This window comes from Salvelinus fontinalis, chromosome 7, assembly GCF_029448725.1.
Source record: "Salvelinus fontinalis isolate EN_2023a chromosome 7, ASM2944872v1, whole genome shotgun sequence".
Taxonomy (NCBI): Eukaryota; Metazoa; Chordata; class Actinopteri; order Salmoniformes; family Salmonidae; genus Salvelinus; species Salvelinus fontinalis.
Window position 1 is genome coordinate 1174315 of NC_074671.1, and position 12581 is coordinate 1186895.

Below are 12581 nucleotides of genomic sequence, written 5' to 3' on the forward strand. Positions count from 1 at the left end.
GCAGCGGGGGAATGGGTCAGACTGGATGGGGGCAGCGGAGGAATGGGTCAGACTGGATGAGGGCAGCGGGGGATGGGTCAGACTAGACGGGGGCAGCGGGGGAATGGGTCAGACTAGATGGGGGCAGCGGGGGAATGGGTCAGACTAGATGGGGGCAGCGGGGGAATGGGTCAGACTAGATGGGGGCAGCGGGGGAGAATGGGTCAGACTAGATGGGGGCAGCGGGGGAATGGGTCAGACTAGATGGGGGCAGCGGGGGAATGGGTCAGACTAGATGGGGGCAGCGGGGGAATGGGTCAGACTAGATGGGGGCAGCGGAGGAATGGGTCAGACTGGAATTGGGGCAGCGGGGGAATGGGTCAGACTAGATGGGGGCAGCGGGGGAATGGGTCAGACTAGATGGGGGTAGCGGAGGAATGGGTCAGACTGGATGGGGGCAGCGGGGGATGGGTCAGACTAGATGGGGGCAGCGGGGGAATGGGTCAGACTAGATGGGGGCAGCGGGGGAATGGGTCAGACTAGATGGGGGCAGCGGGGGAATGGGTCAGACTAGATGGGGGCAGCGGGGGAGAATGGGTCAGACTAGATGGGGGCAGCGGGGGATGGGTCAGACTAGACGGGGGCAGCGGGGGAATGGGTCAGACTAGATGGGGGCAGCGGGGGAATGGGTCAGACTAGATGGGGGCAGCGGGGGAATGGGTCAGACTGGATGGGGACTTAGGGGGGGGAATGGGTCAGACTAGATTGGGGCAGCGGGGGAATGGGTCAGACTGGATGGGGGCAGCGGGGGAATGGGTCAGACTGGATGGGGGCAGCGGGGGAATGGGTCAGACTAGATGGGGGCAGCGGGGGAATGGGTCAGACTAGATGGGGGCAGCGGGGGAATGGGTCAGACTAGATGGGGGCAGCGGGGGAATGGGTCAGACTAGATGGGGGCAGCGGGGGAATGGGTCAGACTAGATGGGGGCAGCGGGGGAATGGGTCAGACTAGATGGGGGCAGCGGGGGAATGGGTCAGACTGGATGGGGGCAGCGGGGGAATGGGTCAGACCAAATGGGGGCAGCGGGGGAATGGGTCAGACTAGATGGGGGCAGCGGGGGAGAATGGGTCAGAGTGGATGGGGGCAGCGGGGGAATGGCTCAGACTGGATGGGGACTGAGAGGGGGGATGGGTCAGGCTGGTCAGTAGTAGTAAAGATACTGTAATCAGTGAATATGATAGTAGGTCAGTAGTAGTAAAGATACTGTAATCAGTGAATATGATAGTAGGTCAGTAGTAGTAAAGATACTGTAATCAGTGAATATGATAGTAGGTCAGTAGTAGTAAAGATACTGTAATCAGTGAATATGATAGTAGGTCAGTAGTAGTAAAGATACTGTAATCAGTGAATATGATAGTAGGTCAGTAGTAGTAAAGATACTGTAATCAGTGAATATGATAGTAGGTCAGTAGTAGTAAAGATACTGTAATCAGTGAATATGATAGTAGGTCAGTAGTAGTAAAGATACTGTAATCAGTGAATATGATAGTAGGTCAGTAGTAGTAAAGATACTGTAATCAGTGAATATGATAGTAGGTCAGTAGTAGTAAAGATACTGTAATCAGTGAATATGGTCCTGAAGAGAGACAATGGTGTCTGATTTGTTTTCTGTGTAGATTCTAAGGACATGCCTGTAACTGGTGATAGTTCTGTCTTAATGACTGTCTGACTGACTGCCTGTCTGACTGTCTGTCTGTCTGTCTGTCTGTCTGTCTGTCTGACTGCCTGTCTGACTGACTGTCTGTCTGTCTGTCTGACTGCCTGTCTGACTGACTGTCTGTCTGTCTTACTGACTGTCTGTCTGTCTGTCTGTCTGTCTTACTGACTGTCTGTCTGTCTGTCTGTCTGTCTGACTGCCTGTCTGACTGCCTGCCTGTCTGTCTGTCTGTCTTAATGACTGTCTGACTGACTGACTGCCTGTCTGACTGTCTGTCTGTCTGTCTGTCTGTCTGTCTGACTGCCTGTCTGACTGACTGTCTGTCTGCCTGTCTGACTGACTGCCTGACTGTCTGTCTGTCTTACTGACTGTCTGTCTGTCTGTCTGTTTGTCTAGCCCACACCAAGGACATGCCATTCACCTGTGAGACGTGTGGGAAGTCCTTCAAGCGCGGAATGTCCCTGAAGGTTCACTCTCTACAACACTCTGGAGAGAAGCCCTTCAAGTGTGAGGTTGGAAAGCCTTTCTCAAATCAACTCTACCCATAACCACACTGTAAACTACATTACCCATAACCACACTGTAAACTACATTACCCATAACCACACTATAAACTACATTACCCATCACCACACTATAAACTACAATACCCATCGCCACACTATAAACTACATTACCCATCACCACACTATAAGCTACATTACCCATCGCCACACTATAAACTACATTACCCATCACCACACTATAAACTACAATACCCATCACCACACTATAAACTACAATACCCATCGCCACACTATAAACTACCTTACCCATCACCACACTATAAACTACAATGCCCATCGCCACACTATAAACTACAATGCCCATCGCCACACTATAAACTACATTACCCATCACCACATTATAAACTACTATACCCATCACCACACGATAAACTACATTACCCATAACCACACTATAAACTACATTACCCATCACCACACGATAAACTACATTACCCATCACCACACTATAAACTACATTACCCATCACCACACTATAAACTACATTACCCATCACCACACTGTACACTACACTACCCATCACCACACTGTACACTACACTACCCATCACCACACTGTACACTACACTACCCATCACCACACTGTACACTACACTACCCATCACCACACTGTACACTACCCATCACCACACTGTACACTACACTACCCATCAACACACTGTACACTACACTACCCATCACCACACTGTACACTACACTACCCATCACCACACTGTACACTACACTACCCATCACCACACTGTACACTACACTACCCATCACCACACTGTACACTACACTACCCATCACCACACTGTACACTACACTACCCATCACCACACTGTACACTACACTACCCATCACCACACTGTACACTACACTACCCATCACCACACTGTACACTACACTACCCATCAACACACTGTACACTACCCATCACCACACTGTACACTACCCATCACCACACTGTACACTACACTACCCATCACCACACTGTACACTACACTACCCATCAACACACTGTACACTACACTACCCATCACCACACTGTACACTACACTACCCATCACCACACTGTACACTACCCATCACCACACTGTACACTACACTACCCATCACCACACTGTACACTACACTACCCATCACCACACTGTACACTACACTACCCATCACCACACTGTACACTACACTACCCATCACCACACTGTACACTACACTACCCATCACCACACTGTACACTACACTACCCATCAACACACTGTACACTACACTACCCATCAACACACTGTACACTACCCATCACCACACTGTACACTACCCATCACCACACTGTACACTACCCATCACCACACTGTACACTACCCATCACCACACTGTACACTACCCATCACCACACTGTACACTACCCATCACCACACTGTACACTACCCATCACCACACTGCACACTACCCATCACCACACTGCACACTACACTACCCATCAACACACTGTACACTACCCATCACCACACTGTACACTACCCATCACCACACTGCACACTACACTACCCATCAACACACTGTACACTACACTACCCATCAACACACTGCACACTACCCATCACCACACTGCACACTACACTACCCATCAACACACTGTACACTACCCATCACCACACTGTACACTACACTACCCATCACCACACTGCACACTACACTACCCATCAACACACTGTACACTACCCATCACCACACTGTACACTACCCATCACCACACTGCACACTACACTACCCATCACCACACTGTACACTACACTACCCATCAACACACTGCACACTACACTACCCATCAACACACTGTACACTACCCATCACCACACTGCACACTACACTACCCATCAACACACTGTACACTACCCATCACCACACTGTACACTACCCATCACCTCACCTCACCTCATCTCATCACTCTCTCCTCTCTGTCTCCTTATAGAACTGTAATGAGTGGTTCCAGTATTAGTACCAGCTGTCTCTCTCTGTCTCCCTATAGAACTGTAATGAGTGGTTCCAGTATTAGTACCAGCTGTCTCCTCTCTGTCTCCTTATAGAACTGTAATGAGTGGTTCCAGTATTAGTACCAGCTGTCTCTCTCTGTCTCCCTATAGAACTGTAATGAGTGGTTCCAGTATTAGTACCAGCTGTCTCTCTCTGTCTCCCTATAGAACTGTAATGAGTGGTTCCAGTATTAGTACCAGCTGTCTCTCTCTGTCTCCTTATAGAACTGTAATGAGTGGTTCCAGTATTAGTACCAGCTGTCTCTCTCTGTCTCCTTATAGAACTGTAATGAGCGGTTCCAGTATTAGTACCAGCTGTCTCTCTCTGTCTCCTTATAGAACTGTAATGAGTGGTTCCAGTATTAGTACCAGCTGTCTCTCTCTGTCTCCTTATAGAACTGTAATGAGTGGTTCCAGTATTAGTACCAGCTGTCTCTCTCTGTCTCCTTATAGAACTGTAATGAGTGGTTCCAGTATTAGTACCAGCTGTCTCTCTCTGTCTCCTTATAGAACTGTAATGAGTGGTTCCAGTATTAGTACCAGCTGTCTCTCTCTGTCTCCTTATAGAACTGTAATGAGTGGTTCCAGTATTAGTACCAGCTGTCTCTCTCTGTCTCCCTATAGAACTGTAATGAGTGGTTCCAGTATTAGTACCAGCTGTCTCTCTCTGTCTCCTTATAGAACTGTAATGAGTGGTTCCAGTATTAGTACCAGCTGTCTCTCTCTGTCTCCTTATAGAACTGTAATGAGTGGTTCCAGTATTAGTACCAGCTGTCTCTCTCTGTCTCCTTATAGAACTGTAATGAGTGGTTCCAGTATTAGTACCAGCTGTCTCTCTCTGTCTCCTTATAGAACTGTAATGAGTGGTTCCAGTATTAGTACCAGCTGTCTCTCTCTGTCTCCTTATAGAACTGTAATGAGTGGTTCCAGTATTAGTACCAGCTGTCTCTCTCTGTCTCCTTATAGAACTGTAATGAGTGGTTCCAGTATTAGTACCAGCTGTCTCTCTCTGTCTCCTTATAGAACTGTAATGAGTGGTTCCAGTATTAGTACCAGCTGTCTCTCTCTGTCTCCTTATAGAACTGTAATGAGTGGTTCCAGTATTAGTACCAGCTGTCTCCTCTCTGTCTCCTTATAGAACTGTAATGAGTGGTTCCAGTATTAGTACCAGCTGTCTCTCTCTGTCTCCCTATAGAACTGTAATGAGTGGTTCCAGTATTAGTACCAGCTGTCTCTCTCTGTCTCCTTATAGAACTGTAATGAGTGGTTCCAGTATTAGTACCAGCTGTCTCTCTCTGTCTCCTTATAGAACTGTAATGAGTGGTTCCAGTATTAGTACCAGCTGTCTCTCTCTGTCTCCTTATAGAACTGTAATGAGTGGTTCCAGTATTAGTACCAGCTGTCTCTCTCTGTCTCCTTATAGAACTGTAATGAGTGGTTCCAGTATTAGTACCAGCTGTCTCTCTCTGTCTCCTTATAGAACTGTAATGAGTGGTTCCAGTATTAGTACCAGCTGTCTCTCTCTGTCTCCTTATAGAACTGTAATGAGTGGTTCCAGTATTAGTACCAGCTGTCTCTCTCTGTCTCCTTATAGAACTGTAATGAGTGGTTCCAGTATTAGTACCAGCTGTCTCTCTCTGTCTCCTTATAGAACTGTAATGAGTGGTTCCAGTATTAGTACCAGCTGTCTCCTCTCTGTCTCCTTATAGAACTGTAATGAGTGGTTCCAGTATTAGTACCAGCTGTCTCTCTCTGTCTCCTTATAGAACTGTAATGAGTGGTTCCAGTATTAGTACCAGCTGTCTCTCTCTGTCTCCTTATAGAACTGTAATGAGTGGTTCCAGTATTAGTACCAGCTGTCTCTCTCTGTCTCCTTATAGAACTGTAATGAGTGGTTCCAGTATTAGTACCAGCTGTCTCTCTCTGTCTCCTTATAGAACTGTAATGAGTGGTTCCAGTATTAGTACCAGCTGTCTCTCTCTGTCTCCTTATAGAACTGTAATGAGTGGTTCCAGTATTAGTACCAGCTGTCTCTCTCTGTCTCCTTATAGAACTGTAATGAGTGGTTCCAGTATTAGTACCAGCTGTCTCTCTCTGTCTCCTTATAGAACTGTAATGAGTGGTTCCAGTATTAGTACCAGCTGTCTCTCTCTGTCTCCTTATAGAACTGTAATGAGTGGTTCCAGTATTAGTACCAGCTGTCTCTCTCTGTCTCCTTATAGAACTGTAATGAGTGGTTCCAGTATTAGTACCAGCTGTCTCTCTCTGTCTCCCTATAGAACTGTAATGAGTGGTTCCAGTATTAGTACCAGCTGTCTCTCTCTGTCTCCTTATAGAACTGTAATGAGTGGTTCCAGTATTAGTACCAGCTGTCTCTCTCTGTCTCCCTATAGAACTGTAATGAGTGGTTCCAGTATTAGTACCAGCTGTCTCTCTCTGTCTCCTTATAGAACTGTAATGAGTGGTTCCAGTATTAGTACCAGCTGTCTCTCTCTGTCTCCTTATAGAACTGTAATGAGTGGTTCCAGTATTAGTACCAGCTGTCTCTCTCTGTCTCCTTATAGAACTGTAATGAGTGGTTCCAGTATTAGTACCAGCTGTCTCTCTCTGTCTCCTTATAGAACTGTAATGAGTGGTTCCAGTATTAGTACCAGCTGTCTCTCTCTGTCTCCTTATAGAACTGTAATGAGTGGTTCCAGTATTAGTACCAGCTGTCTCTCTCTGTCTCCTTATAGAACTGTAATGAGTGGTTCCAGTATTAGTACCAGCTGTCTCTCTCTGTCTCCTTATAGAACTGTAATGAGTGGTTCCAGTATTAGTACCAGCTGTCTCTCTCTGTCTCCTTATAGAACTGTAATGAGTGGTTCCAGTATTAGTACCAGCTGTCTCTCTCTGTCTCCCTATAGAACTGTAATGAGTGGTTCCAGTATTAGTACCAGCTGTCTCTCTCTGTCTCCCTATAGAACTGTAATGAGTGGTTCCAGTATTAGTACCAGCTGTCTCTCTCTGTCTCCTTATAGAACTGTAATGAGTGGTTCCAGTATTAGTACCAGCTGTCTCTCTCTGTCTCCTTATAGAACTGTAATGAGTGGTTCCAGTATTAGTACCAGCTGTCTCTCTCTGTCTCCTTATAGAACTGTAATGAGTGGTTCCAGTATTAGTACCAGCTGTCTCTCTCTGTCTCCTTATAGAACTGTAATGAGTGGTTCCAGTATTAGTACCAGCTGTCTCTCTCTGTCTCCTTATAGAACTGTAATGAGTGGTTCCAGTATTAGTACCAGCTGTCTCTCTCTGTCTCCCTATAGAACTGTAATGAGTGGTACCAGTATTAGTACCAGCTGTCTCTCTCTGTCTCCTTATAGAACTGTAATGAGTGGTTCCAGTATTAGTACCAGCTGTATCTCTCTGTCTCCTTATAGAACTGTAATGAGCGGTTCCAGTATAAGTACCAGCTCCGCTCCCACATGTCCATCCACATCGGACACAAACAGTTCATGTGCCAGTGGTGCGGCAAGGACTTCAACATGAAGCAGTACTTTGACGAACACATGAAGACCCACACTGGTATGTATAGATGTATAGATACACACATTTACTGGGCGGCAGGTAGCCTCGTGGTTAGAGCTGGTATGTATAGATGTATAGATACACACTGGTATGTATAGACACACACTGGTATGTGTAGATGTATAGATACTCACTGGTATGTGTAGATGTATAGACACACACTGGTATGTATAGACACACACTGGTATGTATAGATGTATAGACACACACTGGTATGTATAGATACGCACTGGTATGTATAGACACACACTGGTATGTATAGATACGCACTGGTATGTATAGATACGCACTGGTATGGGCGGCAGGTAGCCTCGTGTTTAGAGCTGGTATGTATAGATACGCACTGGTATGTATAGATACGCACTGGTATGTATAGATACGCACTGGTATGTATAGACACACACTGGTATGTATAGATACGCACTGGTATGTATAGACACGCACTGGTATGTATAGATACGCACTGGTATGTATAGATACGCACTGGTATGTATAGATACGCACTGGTATGTATAGATACGCACTGGTATGTATAGACACACACTGGTATGTATAGACACGCACTGGTATGTATAGATACGCACTGGTATGTATAGATACGCACTGGTATGTATAGATACGCACTGGTATGTATAGATACGCACTGGTATGTATAGACACACACTGGTATGTATAGACACGCACTGGTATGTATAGATACGCACTGGTATGTATAGATACGCACTGGTATGTATAGATACGCACTGGTATGTATAGATACGCACTGGTATGTATAGATACGCACTGGTATGTATAGATACGCACTGGTATGTATAGATACGCACTGGTATGTATAGATACGCACTGGTATGTATAGACACGCACTGGTATGTATAGACACGCACTGGTATGTATAGACACACACTGGTATGTATAGATACGCACTGGTATGTATAGATACGCACATTTACTGGGCGGCAGGTAGCCTCGTGGTTAGAGCTGGTATGTATAGATACACATTTACTGGGCGGCAGGTAGCCTCGTGGTTAGAGCTGGTATGTATAGATACATTTACTGGGCGGCAGGTAGCCTCGTGGTTAGAGCTTGTATGTATAGATACATTTACTGGGCGGCAGGTAGCCTCGTGGTTAGAGCTGGTATGTATAGATACGCAGTTACTGGGCGGCAGGTAGCCTCGTGGTTAGAGCTGGTATGTATAGATACGCACACACAGTTACTGGGCGGCAGGTAGCCTCGTGGTTAGAGCGTTGGACTAGTAACCGAAAGGTTGCAAGATCGAATTCCCGATCTGACAATATAAAAATCTGTCATTCTGCCCCTGAAAAAAGGCAGTTAACCCACTGTCCCCCGGTAGGGATAACATCTAACACTGTCCCCCGGTAGGGATAACATCTAACACTGTCCCCCGGTAGGGATAACATCTAACCGGCCGTCATTGTAAATAAGAACACTATAACACTAGAACACTAGAACACTATAACACTATAACAGTATATCACTATATCACTATATCACTATAACACTATATCACTATATCACTATAACACTATATCACTATATCACTATATCACTATAACACTATATCACTATATCACTATAACACTATAACACTATAACACTATATCACTATATCACTATAACACTATATCACTATATCACTATAACACTATAACACTATAACACTATATCACTATATCACTATATCACTATAACACTATATCACTAATATAACACTATATCACTATAACACTATAACACTATATCACTATAACACTATATCACTATATCACTATATCACTATATCACTATAACACTATAACACTATATCACTATATCACTATATCACTATATCACTATAACACTATAACACTATAACACTATACCACTACTACACTATAACACTATACCACCACTATAACACTATAACACTATAACACTATATCACTATATCACTATATCACTATAACACTATATCACTATATCACTATATCACTATAACACTATATCACTATATCACTATAATATAACACTATAACACTATATCACTATATCACTATAACACTATATCACTATATCACTATATCACTATATCACTATAACACTATATCACTATATCACTATAATATAACACTATAACACTATATCACTATATCACTATAACACTATAACACTATCACTATATCACTATAACACTATATCACTATAACACTATATCACTATATCACTATAATATAACACTATAACACTATAACACTATATCACTATATCACTATATCACTATAACACTATATCACTATATCACTATATCACTATAACACTATATCACTATAACACTATAACACTATATCACTATATCACTATAATATAACACTATAACACTATATCACTATATCACTATAACACTATATCACTATAACACTATAACACTATATCACTATAACACTATAACATAACACTATATCACTATATCACTATATCACTATATCACTATATCACTATAACACTATATCACTATATCACTATAACACTATATCACTATAACACTATATCACTATAACACTATATCACTATAACACTATAACACTATAACACTACTACACTATAACACTATATCACTATATCACTATAACACTATATCACTATAACACTATATCACTATATCACTATAACACTATATCACTATAACACTATATCACTATATCACTATAACACTATATCACTATAACACTATAATACTGTTACATTGTATCACTATATCACTATAACACTATATCACTTTAACACTATATCACTATAACATAACACTATATCACTATAACACTATATCACTATAACATAACACTATATCACTATAACACTATATCACTATAACATAACACTATATCACTATTACACTATATCACTATAACACTATAACATTGTATCACTATAACACTATAACACCATATCACTATACCATAACACTATATCACTATATCACTATAACTCTATATCACTATAACACTATATCACTATAACACTATAACATTGTATCACTATAACACTATATCACTATATCACTATATCACTATATCACTATATCTCTATAACACTATATCACTATATCACTATAACACTATAACACTATATCACTATATCACTATATCACTATAACTTTATATCACTATAACACTATATCACTATAACACTATAACATTGTATCACTATAACACTATAACACTATATCACAAAATCACTATATCACTATATCACTATAACACTATATCACTATATCACTATAACACTATATCACTATATCACTATAACACTATATCACTATAACACTATAATATAACACTATATCACTATAACACTATAACACTATATCACTATAACACTATATCACTATAACACTATATCACTATATCACTATAACACTATATCACTATATCACTATATCACTATATCATTATAACACTATAACACTATATCACTATATCACTATAACACTATATCACTATAACACTATATCACTATAACACTATATCACTATATCACTATATCACTATAACACTAAATCACTATATCACTATAACACTATATCACTATAACACTATATCACTATAACACTATATCACTATATCACTATAACACTATATCACTATATCACTATATCACTATATCACTATAACACTATATCACTATATCACTATAACACTATATCACTATAACACTATAATATAACACTATATCACTATATCACTATATCACTATAACACTATCACTATAACACTATATCACTATATCACTATAACACTATAATACTGTTACATTGTATCACTATATCACTATTACACTATAACACTATATCACTATTACACTATAACACTATAACATAACACTATAACACTATATCACTATATCACTATAACACTATATCACTATATCACTATATCACTATAACACTATAACACTATAATATAACACTATATCACTATATCACTATAACACTATATCACTATATCACTATATCACTATATCACTATAACACTATATCACTATATCACTATAACACTATATCACTATAACACTATAATATAACACTATATCACTATATCACTATATCACTATATCACTATAACACTATATCACTATAACACTATATCACTATAACACTATAATACTGTTACATTGTATCACTATATCACTATTACACTATAACACTATATCACTATATCACTATAACACTATAACACTATATCACTTTAACACTATATCACTATAACATAACACTATATCACTATAACACTATATCACTATAACATAACACTATATCACTATTACACTATATCACTATAACACTATATCACTATAACACTATAACATTGTATCACTATAACACTATAACACTATAACACTATATCACTATATCACTATAACACTATATCACTATATCACTATAACACTATATCACTATATCACTATATCACTATATCACTATAACACTATATCACTATACCATAACACTATATCACTATATCACTATATCACTATAACTCTATATCACTATAACACTATATCACTATAACATTGTATCACTATAACACTATATCACTATATCACTATATCTCTATAACACTATATCACTATATCACTATAACACTATATCACTATATCACTATATCACTATAACACTATATCACAAAATCACAAAATCACTATATCACTATATCACTATAACACTATATCACTATATCACTA

The 12581-nt window shown here is 40.7% G+C and overlaps 1 protein-coding gene across 1 annotated transcript in view; it reads left to right on the plus strand.

Annotated features, from left to right (window-relative positions):
* The window catches only part of zbtb47b (zinc finger and BTB domain containing 47b), a 129283-nt gene that overhangs the window by 93827 nt on the left and 22875 nt on the right, over positions 1 to 12581 (plus strand). The window contains 2 exon segments of the mRNA XM_055928151.1: positions 2094 to 2209; positions 7694 to 7838. Of these exon segments, the coding sequence (XP_055784126.1) occupies positions 2094 to 2209; positions 7694 to 7838 (261 nt within the window).